We start from the raw sequence: 18118 nt of genomic DNA on the forward strand, positions 1-18118 counted from the left end.
CACGCGTATTAAAAGCGATTAAGGAACGAATAAGTAACAGGGTATAAACCGAGCGCTGGAACGGGTACAAACGCGTTAATAGGGTTATTTCATCTCTAAGAACACATAGTTACCGCCAGAGACAAGAACACAATTGAAAATCATTTTTTAAAATGTGCAACGTATAATACGCGTGTTATAAACAAGGTATTAGTCAAGTTCCGAAACGATGTACACCCCGCTAACATGTTTTATAGCTGACCATGCGGTATGGGCTTTGCTTATTGTTGAAGGCCGTATCGTGACCTATAGTTGTTAATGTCTGTGTCATTTTGGTCTATTGTGGGGAGTTGTCTCATTTGCGATCATACCACATCTTCATTTTTCTACAAGCGCTAAAAGGTGATTTCACCTCTTCGAACCAAGAACCAGATCTTCAAACATACGAATATAAACCATTTAAAAGGTAGAACGTATAAAAATCAAATAAGAAACAAATAAGTATCTAACATAAAGCAACAGGATCGGTTGAGCACAAACACATATAAATAGGTCATAAAAGGGTCATTTTACCTCAACAAATTTAGAACTATAACCAGAGATAAGAATATAAACAATTAAAAAGGGTGAGGATATCAAAAATCGAATAAGTAACGAATAAGGAATAAGTAATAAGTAACGAATAGGTAACGAATAGGTAATAAGGAATAAGTAACGAATAGGTAACGAATAAGGACTAAGGAATAAGTAACGAATAGGTAATGAATAGGGAATAGGGAATAGGGAATAGGGAATAAGTAACTAATAGGTAACGAATAGGGAATTGTAAATAATAACGAATAGGGAATAAGTAACGAATAAGGAATAAGTAACCAACTTGACGTCCATAAATTTGAAGTGTATTCTAAAAATGTAATATTTCATTAATGTGCGTATTGCATTTGTCTCAATAAAAAAAACCAACGATAGCACTAAGTAAAGTTTACCCTTGCCATGTACAATGCATAAAAAACTTTTCAGGATACCAATAACTCTAGGATGGCTGGGTCGTTGCTTTTTTGCGGCCATTTTTTTTAAATTCTTCTAATTTTCCTGATTCTTACAAAGACTAGCACTTAAACTGATTGTCCCAAAACAGAAACTATATCAGCATTTCTTATTTAAAAAAAAAGTAATTCTTTTATGACTGAAGTTGAACACATTATCTTGTATTTAATTTTTGGGATTTCATCCGGGATCACACGTAAAACATTTATACAAACTTATAGAAAATAAATCCCAAAATAACGTCTAGAATGGCTTCTCATGGGCATTGTCATTTCGTTCCTTCAATACTTGCAGCTAGTCTTCGGGGGATAGTTATCTTTCATGGGCAATCTTACTTCACATTCTTATGTTATATAATTTTTAAAAGTATATACATTTTCACATAATAACGCGAAAACTTAATTCTTTGGGAAAAACCTTTAAATTTTGTGAATTTAAATTGAGCTCCAATACTATAAAATGGAAATTGTATATTTTCAATAGTTTATAAAGATTTTTATGATTAAACTATGCATTATCATTATTTGGTACTCTCACAAAATATTGTGTAAAATACTCAGAAAAATGAGATAGAGAATTTTGATTGGTGGACATGTATCCAATTAATATTACAGAAAAAGTATACGAATATCAACGGTCCAGTGAAGTCAGTAGAGCTTGGTTAACAAAATATGGATTTAGGAGTTCTTTGAATTTATTTCAATGCTATTTCATTATCAGATTATCATGCATATATTTGTCAACAGTTTTTGTTTACGTAGAGACTTTATTAAAACACATTTTAAGTATGTAGCAATAACAATTATCTTCATCTAACAAAATATTAGAGTGCCAATAAAAAATACCTAATGTTTTCTTTTATAAGTTGCTTCCTTTAAAAATTATTTAATTTTTACTGTGGTTAATAAATGCAGAATACATTAAAACTACAAACTTAAGTGCATGTTAACCAAAATATTTTCTTTTTCTTATTTTGCAAATAAAATGATGAAAATATGGATAAATTTATTATTTGTTTAAGTTTAATGTAATCAAAAGATTCACCAAATATTATGTTTTTCAGCTGATACTTCAAATATATATTTTAAAAAATAAAGCTTTTTAAGTACATAAATAGTTTTTGTTATCCTTTTCTTTCAATCATATATGAAAAAAATTTAAAAAAAAAAGCAAATTTTTCTGTTCGACTCTGATTTTTGGTAAAGTCATTGCTTTATGCTTTTTAAAATGGTTTGTCAGTTTATAACTTTTTATTATCCAATGGGTATCTTTCGCCTCTTTAATTTGTATTATGTAGTACTTTTTTCCCCCCAAAAGAGTACAGTCAGTGGACAAAAGTGGGTTCCCACACAATAAATGTCAACTAAAATCAATATTTTTCAAAAACAGATTTCATAGTAACTACACCAATGATTTATATGAAATAAACACAATAATATGTAGAAATGTTTGAAGTTTAATTGGCAATTTGGCCCTGTTATTATTCAGGCTCATATTTATTTTCTGACGAGGTGAACTCAGAGAAAAAAATCTGGAAAAGTTTGCCATGTATTCTAACCAAAATAAAATCGTAAAATTTGCATTTGTGTTTTACACATTAGATAACGATAACATCCCTCACAAAGTTATGACAAAATAAACGATAAAACTTCCGACATTTCTACATCTTATGGTATCTATTATATGAAAATCATTCAAAAAGTCGCTTTGAATTTTTTTTTTGAAATCGATTTTAGTTGAGATGATAGGACTTTTTTTGAGTGGGAACTCACTTTTGTCCTACGACTGTACACCATATTTTCAAAGTTTAGGTTATGTTTTGTTTAAGTTGTATATGCATCATGCTCTCCGTCGATTTTCAAATAATCAAAACTAAAATAAATGAATAAAAAAATTTAACAAGAATAGATTTGAAAGTAGTAAGTTAACATACTTTGTGAATTTTCATCGCTACATGTAAAACATATTTGGAAGGGTATAAATTTGAAGTGTATTCTAAAAATTGAATAGTTCATTAATGTGCGTATTGCATTTGTCTGAATTAAAAAACAACAATAGCACTTAGTAAAGTTTACCCTTGCCATGTACAATGCATAGAAATTTTTTCAGGATACCAATCACTCTAGGATGGCTGGGTCGTTGCTTGTTTTCGGCCATTTTTTTGAAATTCTTCTAATTTTCCTGATTCTTACAAAGACTAGTAGTTAAACCGATTGTCCAAAATCAGAAACTATATCAGCATTTCATATTTAAACATTTTGTTTTTTATGATTGATGTTGACCATCTTATCTTCTATTTGATTTTCGGAATTTCACCCGGGATCATGCGTAAAACATTCATACAAACTTTTGAATAGAAAATAAAACCCAAAATAACGTCTCGAATGGATTCTCATGGGTATTGTTAATTCGTTCCTTCAATGCTTGCAGCTAGTCTTCGGGGGATAGTTATCTTTAATGGGCAATCTTACTTCACATTATTATGTTATATAATTTTAAAAAAGTATATACACTTTCACATAATAACGCGAAAACTTAATTCTTTGGGAAAAACCTTTACATTTTGTGAATTTAAATTGAGCTCCAATATTATAAAATGGAAATTGTATATTTTCAATAGTTTATAAAGATTTTTATGATTAAACTATACATTATCATTATTTGGTGCTCTAAAAAAAATATTGTGTAAAACACTTTTGAGAAAAATGAGATAGAGAATTTTGATTGGTGGACATGTATCCAATCAATATTACAGTAAAAGTATACGGATATCAGCGGTCCAGTGAAGTCAGTAGGGCTTGGTTAACAAAATATGGTTTGAGGAGTTCTTTGATTTTATTTCAATGCTATTTCATTATCAGATTATCATGCATATATTTGTCAACAGTTTTTGTTTATGTAGAGACTTTATTAAAACACAATTTAAGTATGTAGCAATAACAATTATCTTCATCTAACACAACTTATTTTTTTAAGTTATTTCCTTAAAATGATAATTTATCTTTATTGTTGTAGATTTATATTCATGAAAATACAAAATTAAATAAATAAAAGTGATCCTTTCTTTTTCTTTTTTAATGAAAATGATAAAATAAAAGACGGTACATCGTTTTTTTTGAATTTTTTAAATTAAAAACAAAAAAGATTACCCTTAAAACTGACTTTAAAATGTTTTTAGCCCATGAACTAATAGAAAAAAAACCCTTTTTTGTACGGTAATGGTTTATGTCCTTTATATGTGACCCGCCATGACATTTGCAGGCTTATGGAGGTAGAACGTCATTGTTAGAAAAATTATAAACATGATAAATATCGAGATTCAATGAAATACTTGTTTGTGAAGAAGAGATAAACACTTTCCCTGGCTTCTTTGTTGCTGACGCCGAACTATACATCATATATAAGTTTTGAAGAAGTTTTACTTTATCGTTTGAAGTGAAAAATATTTGAATCTACATTTAAATTGATACACAAAAAAAATCAAATTTCTGCTCTATAGATTTCCTTTCATAAATGAAATCTGAAATATATCCCAAACAAATACACCGTATAAAATCCATATAAAAGAACACCTACTTATAAACTGTTTATAGAGACATGCATAATACATCTAAATTAAAAAAAAGGAATTCTTAAGGCTTACTTTGACAAATTTTAAACTAACTTCAATTCAACAAGTTTAAATTACATGTTCTAAAATAGAGCTACAAAAAAATTATTCTCTGCTTTATAAATTTTCTTTCATAAATGGAGTCTGAAATATATCCATAATAAATGCACCGTATCAAATGCATATATTAGAACACCTACTTATAAACTGTTACGCGTCGCATACTAAGTTTAGAGACATGCATGATAAATCTAAATCAAAAGACGAATTTAAAAAAAAGGAATTTTTAAAGCTTACTTTGACAAGTTTTAAACTAACTTCATTTCAACAAGTTTAAATTACATGTTCTAAAATAGAGCTAAGAATGCTTGTATTGTACTAAATTTAAGTCTTTGAAATTTTATTCAAATACGCTATTGAACATTACTAAGAGCCAATAAATACAATAATTTTGTATTTTATAAATTAGTGCCTTCAATAAACGAAAGCCGTCATAGAACAGTCTCATTTTCATACCGATATTCGTAATGACTCGTTTCATTGCTATTACAACAAATATTTCATAATAACATGACAGAGAGTTTGTTTTGGAATATTCTAGATAAATATACAAAAAGCAAATTTTAGACAATGTACCCTTCTAAGCCTGGAAGTGGCTAGTCACATATAGTTAACGGCGTTTTTCTCACAATGATAACAAGTTAAATTCATGACATATATGGATAACAACTGTCATAACTCTCACTGAGTACAGGCATTTTTGTATGTAGACAATGGTGGATTAATCAAAGCAATGAACACCTGTTATATATAAATAATTACATTAGATGAATGTTTCATTAAAATACTTTATTCTGATTGGCTAACTGCACATCACATGTTATTTCTTAAGCAATTGCATTACTCAATAAAACTTTTCATTCATCATAACACGTGGTCCCACAATAAATCGCACAGGTGAATTAAATAAAAAAAATATAAAATTCGTGTTTTCATTATCATGCGCACATTTTTAGAATGTACTTCGGTCAACGCTTTTACACCCCAATGAAGTTACAAAAAGAAGCATTCAATTTTCAAATACAAAATGATGAAGTGATAGCACAATAGTTCAAGGTGAATATTCTATAATAAAAATTGTAGCCGTGGTTGAAATCATATTGAGCATTACTTCATTGCGAACACACATACAGCAAAAATATGCATTTTCTATTTGTTTGAAAACAACCAACTGTTTTTCGATGAATAGCATATTTTAGTTGACATATGTATGTTTTATTTTGAAGCTTTTTCTCCTACCAACTGTTTCAAAAAATAATTTTCGACTTTAAAATTCATTCTCGTGATAATGCTGAAGAGAATGTATATATTCATTTCATCTATTTGTTTAATGAAAAATCCTTTTGTTAATATATAATAAATGTCAGTGTCTTCCTTATTTAGTAAAGTATGATATGCAAAACACAAATTCATGTATTTCATTGAAAGTACTGTGAAAACTGCTAATCAAGTGACAAAGAATCGCACTATCCTACACACATTTCGTTTTAATTTTAATTGATCCTGTTTACCTTAGTTTTGTAAATTTATTTGAGAATTCCTTTGATCGTCAATTCACATTTTTAAAAGGTTGGGTTAATGTAAATGTATTTCCTTATGGAGACTGCTGAGGCAATACTTTGTTTTACAACCAGGTTTTTTTTACGGAAACACAATCCGCAATTTCACTTTACCTACGTATGTATCCTTATATGAGTTCGTGCCTTATGGCGTGTGTCATACTTATTATCCATTAAATTATATGCTGATATTATCTACACTCCTTTGTAATGTCGATTTCTTTTCTTATGGTTCGATGACCAAACTTTAAATTATATCCGTATGTTTTCATTTGATGATGTTTATCCAATGATATGGAAGCTTACTTCGATATAAAGGCAAGGCACCGCGAAGTTCAAATCATACAACACTCGACTCATTTAAGAATAGAAATCACAGATATGGCTGTTCTAAGAATTTTGGTAAGTAATTGAATATTTTCTAAACTTTAAAATATGACTAACCATGTTCTTAGATTTTGTAATAAATAAATAGATATATACTTTATTAACTAAAGATATTCTCAAATACTCATGATTTTATTATTATTTAAAATAAAGTTTCTTGATTTTATCATTATTTAAATTTAAAATAAAGTTTCTTGATTTGAACAATTATTCTAAATAAATTTTCACTTTGTTTTTAATTTTTTTCTTGTGACCTGATCGAAATCTAAAATTTGTGAATTTATGAATCGAGTCTCTGAAATTTTTCAACACCTTGCATTTGTTCAAATCAAAATTTCAAAAAGTTTAAGTAACGCCAAAAATATATTGAAATTGGAACTGGTTTCGTATATACGTACTTATTCAATAGTAAATAATAAAAGGTATCGTTCCTTGATTAGCCGTAACTAATGCTCAGCAATCTTAAAAAGTTAAAATTGTATTAATATATTAATTGCTATTTTTTTTAAAATCCAAATGGAAAAAAAAATGCATGTTAACGAAGAAGAAATTTGTTTAAATCATATATTGTATAAGGCATTGTGTTCACAAAAACATTTGATTCTAAGGCAGTAAAAATGTAGGTATGACTGTAGAACGAAAATAAATGATAGAAAGCAAAATGTTTTCACTGTAGTATTAAATTGAATTGTGCGTAATTATACAGGCAATACATCTAGCCGTAATGTCTCCTATTAATTCTAAATGTAACCATTAATTATACTAACTGGAATTAAGAATACCAGATTCTTAAAAAAGTTTAAAAACGATTGAAGAATGAAAATTCAGAATACTAATTATTGTTTCTAATCGTTCAGGCACTTATCAGTTCTTTGGCCTTTCAATTGAATAATGAATTCTTATTACAGGGGATTCTGTTTTGTTTTGTTGCTGTTGTTAACTGTCAGATTTGTGCATCAGAGGCTAAAACTGAAGATCCATTTCAAGGAAAATTAGAAGATGAAAAGGGCTATCCAAAGTAAGTTAAAAAAGACAATATAAAACAACAAGAATCTTTCTGAAGTTGATATTCGTTTTTTTTTTTTTTTATTATATATCTTTTGGGAGGGGAAGGGTCATATTGTTGCAATTTTAATAAACTAAATGCGAGAATTCAAGTAGCTACAAAAATGCAAGTTTTCCTCAATCCACGAAAATTGATACCCACGAACAAATGTATCTACAGTATTTATATTTTTTTGGACTCGGCTCATGAAATAGGTTGACCTTTTGCAGAAACACATCTGTGGTTGCAAATGTCGTCTTTAAGCAGCTTTTTTTTTATTGAAGCAAACTTCTGGTATTAAAAAAAATATATGATATTGTAGCTTTACAGGACCACAAATACATTGTAACATTCATTAAACGCCATTTAGGTGTAATACTGGACGTTACAAACATTGAATTTCTATTGCTTCCTTTATTTTAAATTCACAAACACGCACAAAGACATTTGTCAAACATACATGCTAAATTGATACATCCAAATTTTTTTTTTAAATGAAAACTAATTCGTTTTTTACCCTTTCCAGAGCTGAAATAGAAAGTGCGTATGAGAAGTTAGACCGGGACACAAAATCACTGATCGATAAAGACGCCGCTGAAATGGCAACTTTGAGTAAACTGGATTTTTTGCCGCCTGTGTAAGTACTGATGTTTTCTCATTTCAATCTTTTTGTCCATTTTTATTTCATCTTTCATTCATCACTAGTTTTCTTATTCATCATTTCTTTCTCACCTAATATGGTTTCGATTTCATGAATAATTGTCAAGTATATTCTTACCAAAAAGAGACAAAATAAAAGCAATTCACCTGCTAAGCAACGTAGACAGGAACTGGGGAGGATACAGTATATTTGAAAGTGAGCTTCATTGCATCAAACTGTATATAAACCGCTACTCTGAAATCCGATAAACTATAGCTAAATAGGTCAAAGACTTATACTTTGACTGTGTCGTAGTGTATGTAAATGAAACAATCAAAAGTGAAATAGTCAACAATTAAGATTATATCATTTAAAGGAGGTATGACCTAAAACAAGAACATTTTTAATTACAATAATTGTATGTGAGACCTGTAATTCACTTGTGTTAGTGTTTCGTTATCATAAGTAGAATGTCAGTTTATCGTTTATTCATGCTGTATGTTTCATTACAAAGAGCGAATCAAATTATTGCTAAGAGACATATTTATTTTTCAGTTCGCAATTTTCATCATCCCTTTGCCCTCACACATTTGTCACAGTCTATCCAAGAGGGTGGCATTTTCTAAGCAGTACTCTAGGAAAGTGTTGGATTCTCAATAGATGGTGGAATACCCCACTCTCATACGCTGTGTGCTCGTAAGTACAAATATGGTAGAAAATTTATCAAAACACTCCGCTGTCATAAACTGTTTGCGAAAAAGTACAAATATGAAAGAAATTTTATTTAAATACTCCTCTCTCATACGCTGTTTGCGCGTAAGAACAAATAAGATAGACATTTTATTAAAATACTCCGAGTTCATACGCTGTTTGCGCATCATAAGTATTACCAATGTTATTTCAACTGATCGGACGGAGCTTATGTTTTAATTGCATAAGGACAGTATATTTGAAGATGTGTGCGATCAGGATGATTGCCGTTTTAATTGATATTGAATTCTAATCGCCTGTCAGTGTCACCAAACTCATATACAAATGAACTGAGTGTATGATATGGGACGAATAACTGAACACTTCATTAATGAGGAGTTTTTCCTAAAACTCCTGTCTATAGATGGACTGTTCTTAAATAAGCTAACTTCTTAAACCCCGCCCAGTCAAGTGAACTAAATCTAGTAATACAAATATGATGGACATTTTATTTAAAGGTTTTCATGCAGGAGAAGACAACCGGTGTATATCTAGACAAACAACTGGTGTCAGTCTTTATACCCCGCGTTTGAATTACTTTTAAATCTAAATACTGCCCGTATTTTACAAGCAAATAAAACCTCAGAATATATTGTTTGAACTGCGCAATGGAATAACTCAACAAATATCGTTTCAATTTGTTGATTGAATAAACTTGTACAGATAAAAGATTTATAACTAAGAAGTTTAAGCTATTTGAAATGAACCCTATCATGTGTTTTTGTATTTTCTTATATATATCGGCATCAATTCCCCACGGAAATAAAACGTAATTTACATTATTTTTTATTGTATATTTGTAGAACAAAATCATGCGTAGGCCTACCGTGTCTTGCTAAAAACTACCGTTGTACACCATCGAACTACAAGGGATACGTAGCTTGGACCTATTGTCCAGGAAAAGGATTCGGTCGCAGATGGTTTAAATTGCCGCAGTGCTGTGAATGTCAAAGATTTAAATGTTGAGAGAAAGAGAGACAGAGACAGAAAACAATTTTGATCGAACAATTGATAATCATGTATCAATTACAAATGTTGAATAGAAAATAAAATCTTAATATAATAAGACTTTTAATTATTACTTGAATGTCGAATGCAGTGAATATTTGATTTTTAACTCATTAAATAGTGTCCTGGCAGACGTTATATGAAGCTTGCAGAACGGTGGAAAGCCAACCCGACAATGACCATCATAAAGAACACTATGTATAATCAAATGTAAAACTTCGATTTTAATCTTAGTAAATATATATTCGACAGTACCTTCTTAATTGACAAAACATGAGCAGATGAAAAATCAAAGCACAATAATTACACAAAAAAAACAAACTGCAGTGGAGAAGCAAAACAACACAACATTGATATTAAGTATCACAAATTCGCCATTTCAGAATCTGATGCATACTGGGTAATATTTTCAAAATAGTACACCAACATTTTGCAATTTAAATAGTTAAAACATTTTGAAATTGAACCAATGAAGTGACGTTATTTTTTTTATTTATCAGAAACATTGTTTTGGTCTGTCAAATTTATTTCTTTATTGACAATGAGAATACGTTATTAAATCATGCAAAGTATTGTCATGGTATTTTTATCAGTCCAATGAATAATTTATTGGATATTGCAGATATTTGGATTTCCCCGCGGTTCGTATAGTAAAGCGGGAAAATATTGTATTGTCGTTACGTTTTCATAAATATTCATCAGGCGTGACAAAATTGACCAATCAGAATTCGAATTTTGTGTTACGATATATTGCTGTTATTGAAGCACTTCACTTTCTAGCCGTCGTTCAACATAGTAAGCTCCTTTATTTTTAATTGCTGATTGCAATTAAAGTTGTTTTTATTTATTCGTATATGTATTTGCTAATTAAAGGTGTGGTCCGCCACTTTTATCCGGAGATAGGCTCGAGCATTAGCACGGATACAGGTTTCCATTCATATTCATATATCATGTGAACGATTGTTGGTTTTTCCTGGACGGCCTTGACTATCTATGAAGGGTAAACATTCAGAAATTTAAGCGAATACACTGTGGATACATTGATATTTGAAATTTTAATAATTGTTAAAATGTGTACTGCTGATAATTATTTGAGATACAAATTAAATACGGCGTCTATCACGTTCAACGGGCTGTCGGCAGATTTATATTTGTGTTTTAGTTATATTTAGTCATGGAGTAGAGGTAATACAGAGATAGTCTCAGTGGAATATAAAGACAATTTGTCATAATCCGTTGCGATTTAGAGCTTTATAAATACATATGGTTTTCTCATGGAATGACTTTTACCAATCATAAGCACCTGAGATGAACCCAGTTTTTGGTGTGGTTCGTGTTGGTTAGTCTTTAGTTTTTATATGTTGTGTGTTGGATTTTATTGTTTGTCTGTCTTGTTCTTTTTTAACCATTGCATTTTTAATTTATTTTCGATCTATGAGTTTTATTGTCCCTCTGGTATCTTTCGCCACTTTTTTATGACTTTTTAACAGCATTATACTACTGTTACATTTATTCATTAATAGAAATGAACGAAGATGTAAAGTGTAGGTCAATGGACCCAAAATAGATATTGCACAAAATTTTCTAGTTATAAAAAAAGGTTACAACATGTGCGATCAAAGCATATAATGGTGTTTCCTAAAAACATCATGATAACTACGTCTCAAACGACCCTTATAGATATACAAATTAGGTGGGAAAAAGAATGGGAGATACTAAGGGTACATTTTAAACTTATCAGCCGACGCGAAATGACAACAAATCCCAACAACAAAAATAATTGCAATGGAATGCAATGTATGCATTTATACCCTATAAAGTCAACACAAACTACTTGGAATAAGAAATACTGAGCAATATGAAATTTTTAAATTGCGGATTGTATTACCGTAATTTAAAGAAATATGGAATAAATGATGACCATTCTAACGGCAAAAAAATAATTTGCTTTTTCACGGAAGAAAGACTTTATTTATTATTTTCAACATATTGGTGAGCTTTTTCTAAATTGGTTATCACTAATCCTAAACTTGACAATAACATTAAATGATTTGAACGACTTGGTCTGTCAGCCTGTTAAAAAAATATATTGAAAACTGATTATGTCATAACATTTATTATTATCAATTTATATTGAGCATTATTATCATACTTGACTTTTATACTAATGTATGCAAAATTTATGTTTGCATTTTGTTTATGATTTTAAAAGAAAAGACATTGTCGGAAGGATAAATTCAGTAGTGAAATATTTCTTTTTGTCAATAAACTCATCATAGATACCAGGATTAAATATTGTATTTACGCAAGACGCGCGTTTCGTCTACAAAAGACTCATCAGTGACGCTCGAATCCAAAACAGTTGAAAAGGCCAAATAAAGTACTAAGTTGAAGAGCATTGAGGACCAAAATTCCGAAATTTTTTGCCAAAAACAGCTAAAATAATCTATTCCAGAGGTAGAAAGCCTTAGTATTTCCAAAATTTCATGTTACTGGGTAAACATGACATTAAGAATCATGCTCAGCATGTCAGTCTAGTTCACAAAGTATGGTTCGTCTTTACATCAAATCATTATGTTCTCGTCGGGGTGTGCATAACACATTGGCAACGGAACGACAAATATAAATTAAGCCATCTATACCCTTGCCAATGCGAGTGTTACGCTTTTAACTATAAAACTATGCATCAATTAATTTCGGTTCAAACGAATACAAATATTCCGTTTCAGATTAGGTGCAACTGTTCACTGAACATGATTATAACTACTAAGTTTTTAAAATGTCTTTTTCAATCAAAAGGAGACAAGAGCTAATCTGAAAACCCCTTTAAACAACTAGGTAAAACCTATAAACTGCAGAAAAGTCAACAGTTTCGGCATATATCATTCCAAATACTGAGTTATTGTCTTTTTAGCTGTACATTAATTGATCTGACAAAGTTTCGAACATTAGATCTACAAGGGTGCAATAATAATCTTAATACTGATCAGCTCTATTAGGAAAAAAACGAAATCCATGTAAAACAATTTTTAGGTACTCTACGTAATAAACATTACAAACTGATTGGTTCAAATCATGTAAGTAAAGCCAATTCTGATTGGTTAATATCATGTAAGTTAACCCAATTTTGATTGGTTCATATCATGCAAGTATACCCAATTCTGATTGGTTCATATCATGTACGTGAACCCAATTCTGATTGGTCATATCATGTTAGTATGCCCAAGTCTGAATGGTTCATATCATGTAACCATTTAGAACCCAACCCAGAAGATAATTCACCGTCTGTTTCTTCCCCACCTGCAAAAAGGGACCACTCCGCAGTAGATAGAGCTTCGGTACAGAGGACTGTCATTCCAAAAAAAGGTTGACTCCGCGATTGATTTTGATTTTGTACAGACTTATCTTTCTATGTTGTGATGTTATACTACTGTTTCAGAAAAGAGAGAAGATTTTCTACCATTAAAAAGTTTAATCCCGCTGCAATTGTTTGCACCTGTCCTAAGTCAGGAATCTGATGTTCAGTGGTTGTCGTTTGTTTACGTGGTTCATAAGTGTTTCTCGTTTTTTTTTATAGATTAGAACGTTGGGGTTCCCTTTTGAATGGTTTACACTAGTAATTTTTTAGGACTTTATAGCTTGCTGTTTGGTGTGAGCCTATGCTCCTTGTTGAAGACCGTACCTTGACCTATAATGGTTTGTTTTACCATATGAATTTATATTTAACGTATAAAGAACTACTAGTATATAAGTTTGAATAAATTGTGTCTAATCCCTTTTGCATATTTAGGCAAATAAAATATGTTTTAACTAAAAAATAACGTTTGCAAATAGAAAGTTCTCCAGCCTAAAGTAACATATTTCTTTTTAGTTCTTCTAGATAGGTTGAGTTTATTTACCTTCCACTTTCCCCCTTTGATAATTTTGTATCAGTGCACAGTGCATCTAATAGGTTACACATGCGTATTTCTGTCAAATGCATTTCTATGGGGTACTTGTGCGGTGCTAATAATTATAGTTCTTGACTTATCAACAAAAGTAAATTACCAATCAATAGAAAAACATGGATTTGAATTTAAATATCTGAAACTTTGTTTAACGAGCAGATCCCTTCAAACTGGTAATAAAAAAAAATAACAAACACTGTTAGATATATCTCATTTAGGAATCTTAAATCTTAAAGATTTTTAAAGGCAAGGACGATCAAGTAGAAACATAGGTGACTACATGACATAAAGTGATATTGAAAAGTAGCCAAATTCTTATACTTTGGATTCATTATTATTATTCGTTGGATACCAATTTTCGTTGATTTCGTTGGTTTAGGTGAACAACGAAATTAAATGTTCAACGAATAACAAATTTGTTACGACTTATATACAGACTTTGGCAAAATCACTAAATTAAATATCAACGAATATGCAAGTTTTCCTGCATCAACGAAAATTGGTACCTACGAAAGTAACTAAATCAACAGTATGGTCAGTTTCATTTCTTTATTTACGAACACAAAATTCAAAAAAAGTACGGCATTACTCAGGTCCAAAGCGATAAAATGATAATTAGATGATAAACTCTGCATACTGTTGTGCATACCTCATTTCATGTTAACTGTTCATAGACCACTTAGCGACGATTTTATTTTGCAATCTTCAAATTTACTTGATGTTTTGAAATCAAGAAAGATTAAAGTTTTCTATATTTCAACAATTTATATTTACGTTGGGTTTTTTTTAGCGAAATTCGCAAAATACAAATCGCTTGCGTCATGTGTTTGTTTGTAATATTCAATATGTTGTCTTCCGATAGTAATTGATTAACAAAATTTAAAAGTATTTGAGTAAAGCTTTATTATTTTAAAGAAATAATAAAATAAAAACAAGGAGTTTGTAGAAAGTCACCATTTGAATACACGCATAGAGAAATAGGTACAAATCTGATTCTTTGTAGATCTACCTGGGACACGCCATCCACGAGTAGGCAACTTCGTAGGTAATCGAGCCGCCCCAAGATACAATTTTAAACATGAATCCATGTCCAGAAAGATGATATACTGTCGCTTTTATCCTCACATTTTTCCCCCTGTAGGTATCCAGTGAGGTCATTCCAACTACTAAAGCAGGTGTCCTGTGGAAAGGTCTACGAAATGGTATGTACATAATTCGATGTTTGTTTCGTCTACTCGAATACCCAAGCTGTGCAGTTCCAGAAATGCCTACAAGCAGTAAAATTAAATACTTATCAAAGTGAAAAACCACATTTCATTGACCTCAGCCAATACAACAGTAACTACTAATTCTAAAAATATATTAAAGTGAATCATCTTCATGTGAGACGAGAATTATCTTCATCTGAGACGAGCATAATCGTCCTATGAAACGAGAAATAATCGTAATGTGAGACGAGAATGAATGTCATTTGAGACGAGAAATGATCGTAATGTGAGACGAGAATTAATGTCGTGTGAGACGAGAATTAATGTCATATGTGAGACGAGAATTGATGTCATGTGAGACGAGAATGAATGCATGTCATATGTTAGACGAGAATTAATGTCATGTGAAACGAAAATTAATGTCATGTGAGACAAAATTGATGTCATGTGAGATGAGAACTATCGTCATGTGAAACGAGAGTAATCGTTATGTGAGACGATAATTGATGTCATGTGAGACGAGAATAATCGTCATGTAAGACGAGAATAATCGTCCTGTAAAATGAGAATAATCGTCATGTGAGACGAGAATAATCGCCATGTGAGACGAGAATAATCGTCCGGTGAGACGAGAATAATCGTCATGTGAGACGAGAATAATCGTCATGTGAACCGAGAATAATCGCCATGTTAGACGAGAATAATCGTCTAGTGAGACGAGAATAATCGCCATTCATGGTAGCAATTAGTAGATCTTTATAATGTTTAAAAATCACCATCTCATAAACAGCACTAGTTGAATATAATTCCTCAAAATATTTTTGCAGATTGTTTGAAATGACTTAGGAGTTTATAAAATGGCTTTTAGCATGTTTAGAGTTTGACATTAATCATGTTAATTATATAATGTGAAGATGTACCAAACGACAGATCTGTTTTATTTTTTTCTAAATATACTTTCTCAATCTTTTTTATGCCTCACTATCTTATCAAAAAGTTCAATCAAAAACATACTGAACTCCGAGGAAAATTCAAACAGAAAGTCCTTGATCAAATAAAAAACAAAAGCTAAAACACATCAAACGAATGGACAACAACTGTCATATTCCTGACTTGGTACTGGCATTTCTTATGTAAAAAATGGATTAAACCAAATTTGATAGCTACTTAAACCTCTCACTGGTATGATATTTGTTAATTTTAATGCTCAGGATACATTCGAAGATATCGACACAGGCCGTGTGGTAATTTCCAACAAATCTATTGCTTCCATGAATTATTTCTTAATGTTTTTACACTTTTTCTTAATATGTATGGTGAAGTTTTCTTTTTATCACACATAATTGGATTTTCCATGCATATTTTATACAAAATCTGACTATTTTGCACAACCTGTAGCATGAAAAAATAAATGTGGTGAACCATACTTTTTGTTATATTATGGAAAAAGGCATGTTAAAATCTACATTAGAAACATTCTTTGTATCTTATTTAATACCCCTATCCCAAATACACCTTAAGTATACTTTAAATGCAAATAAACATCATAAATAAATACTTACAACCATGGCGGCGGTAATGTCGGTGTCGGACTGAAATAAATTGGAAGAATACAGTTTTAATTGCACATATTATGTTACGATATTAAAGCATTACATCAAATTGAACGAAGGAGAACACATAATAATGTATTGTTATACAACTCAACCACACATACATATATAAATATATTAATAAAAAACCGAAATAATCATAATACCTAACTGAAATTTTTTTATGACAAACATTTACACGTGAACACACATTGAGAGTTAACGACCTTTGCAATAGAACGATAAAATGACAAATAACACGATGCATGTTAAAAAGTGTGTCTGAGTTCAACGAACAATACACTTACCTTCTGTCTCCAAATCGGATATTTCTGATTTCAGAGCCTGAAATTAAACTCAGTCTCCAAATCATCTTTTGACTTCAACTTGGTTTCTGCTGATTTTGGAGCCTCGACCTCGTTCTTTATATCATCGACTACAGAAGGAGAGGATTCAAACTCCACACTCCCGCCAAATGCAGACACAATACACACAGTGATGAATATAAACACGAACTTCATTGTGTCAAGCTTCTGATCCTTACCTATAAAAACTAGACGCGTTATAATTACCTTTGTTACATCGCCTCTCTTATATACACGTCAACCGAAAAATGTTTTCCTTCTAATACGTGACTTCGACAAACTGGTAACGCATATTCTATTTTCTTACACGTGACTTCAACACACTGGTAACGCAAGTTCTGTTGACCAATGTATAATACGAGGCTCCAAGCTGAAACTGGGAGTGTGAGTTTAAAAATTGCATTTAGAATATATTTACAGAGAACATAGAAATACACTAGAATGGACAAATAAGTAAATAAACAGCCCCGACGACTACCATTCCCCACTAAAAAAAACGAAAGCAACAGCAATATATCACAATGTACGCCTTAGCATTAACTCGTTAATTTATTAAGCAAATAACAGATTGACATTGGATAATACTTTGAGATAAGATTTACATATTTTTGGTTGTCCCATATTTGTTCATTGAACTTTCCCTATAAGACATGTATACAGATGAAAGGATTAAAAGTAAAATTCATTACAGACCAATTTCGTAATTCAAAAGTTGTTTTCTTGTGCTGCACTTTGTAAGACTTGGGTATATATAAGTTATATTTTTCTCCATGTTCAACATTTTTGATCCAATGTATTAATACTAGTTTATTTGAATGTAAAAATCCGGGCTAATGAAGAAGAAGAAGTCAATTTAAAAATAATAAAGCGAGTAGCATAAACATGATACATCTTTACTCAATACATATCTATTGAGTGCAC

The 18118-nt window shown here is 30.7% G+C and overlaps 1 protein-coding gene and 1 long non-coding RNA gene across 2 annotated transcripts; one reads left to right on the forward strand and one right to left on the reverse strand.

Annotated features, from left to right (window-relative positions):
* The first annotated feature begins 6540 nt into the window (after positions 1–6540).
* Positions 6541–10143, forward strand: LOC139497316 (uncharacterized). Its single transcript, XM_071285506.1, has 5 exons — positions 6541–6657; positions 7551–7660; positions 8214–8324; positions 8883–9023; positions 9881–10143. The coding sequence occupies exons 1-5, from the start codon at positions 6550–6552 to the stop codon at positions 10041–10043; spliced, it is 633 nt and encodes a 210-aa protein (XP_071141607.1). The 5' UTR covers positions 6541–6549; the 3' UTR covers positions 10044–10143.
* A 4767-nt stretch (positions 10144–14910) lies between these two features.
* Positions 14911–17426, reverse strand: LOC139499224 (uncharacterized). The gene is made up of 3 exons (XR_011658154.1): positions 17141–17426; positions 16803–16832; positions 14911–15300 (listed from the first exon to the last, which is right to left on the reverse strand). It is a non-coding gene; the product is annotated as an uncharacterized lncRNA (long non-coding RNA).
* Positions 17427–18118: the final 692 nt, after the last annotated feature.

This window comes from Mytilus edulis, chromosome 12, assembly GCF_963676685.1.
Source record: "Mytilus edulis chromosome 12, xbMytEdul2.2, whole genome shotgun sequence".
NCBI classification, from domain to species: Eukaryota; Metazoa; Mollusca; class Bivalvia; order Mytilida; family Mytilidae; genus Mytilus; species Mytilus edulis.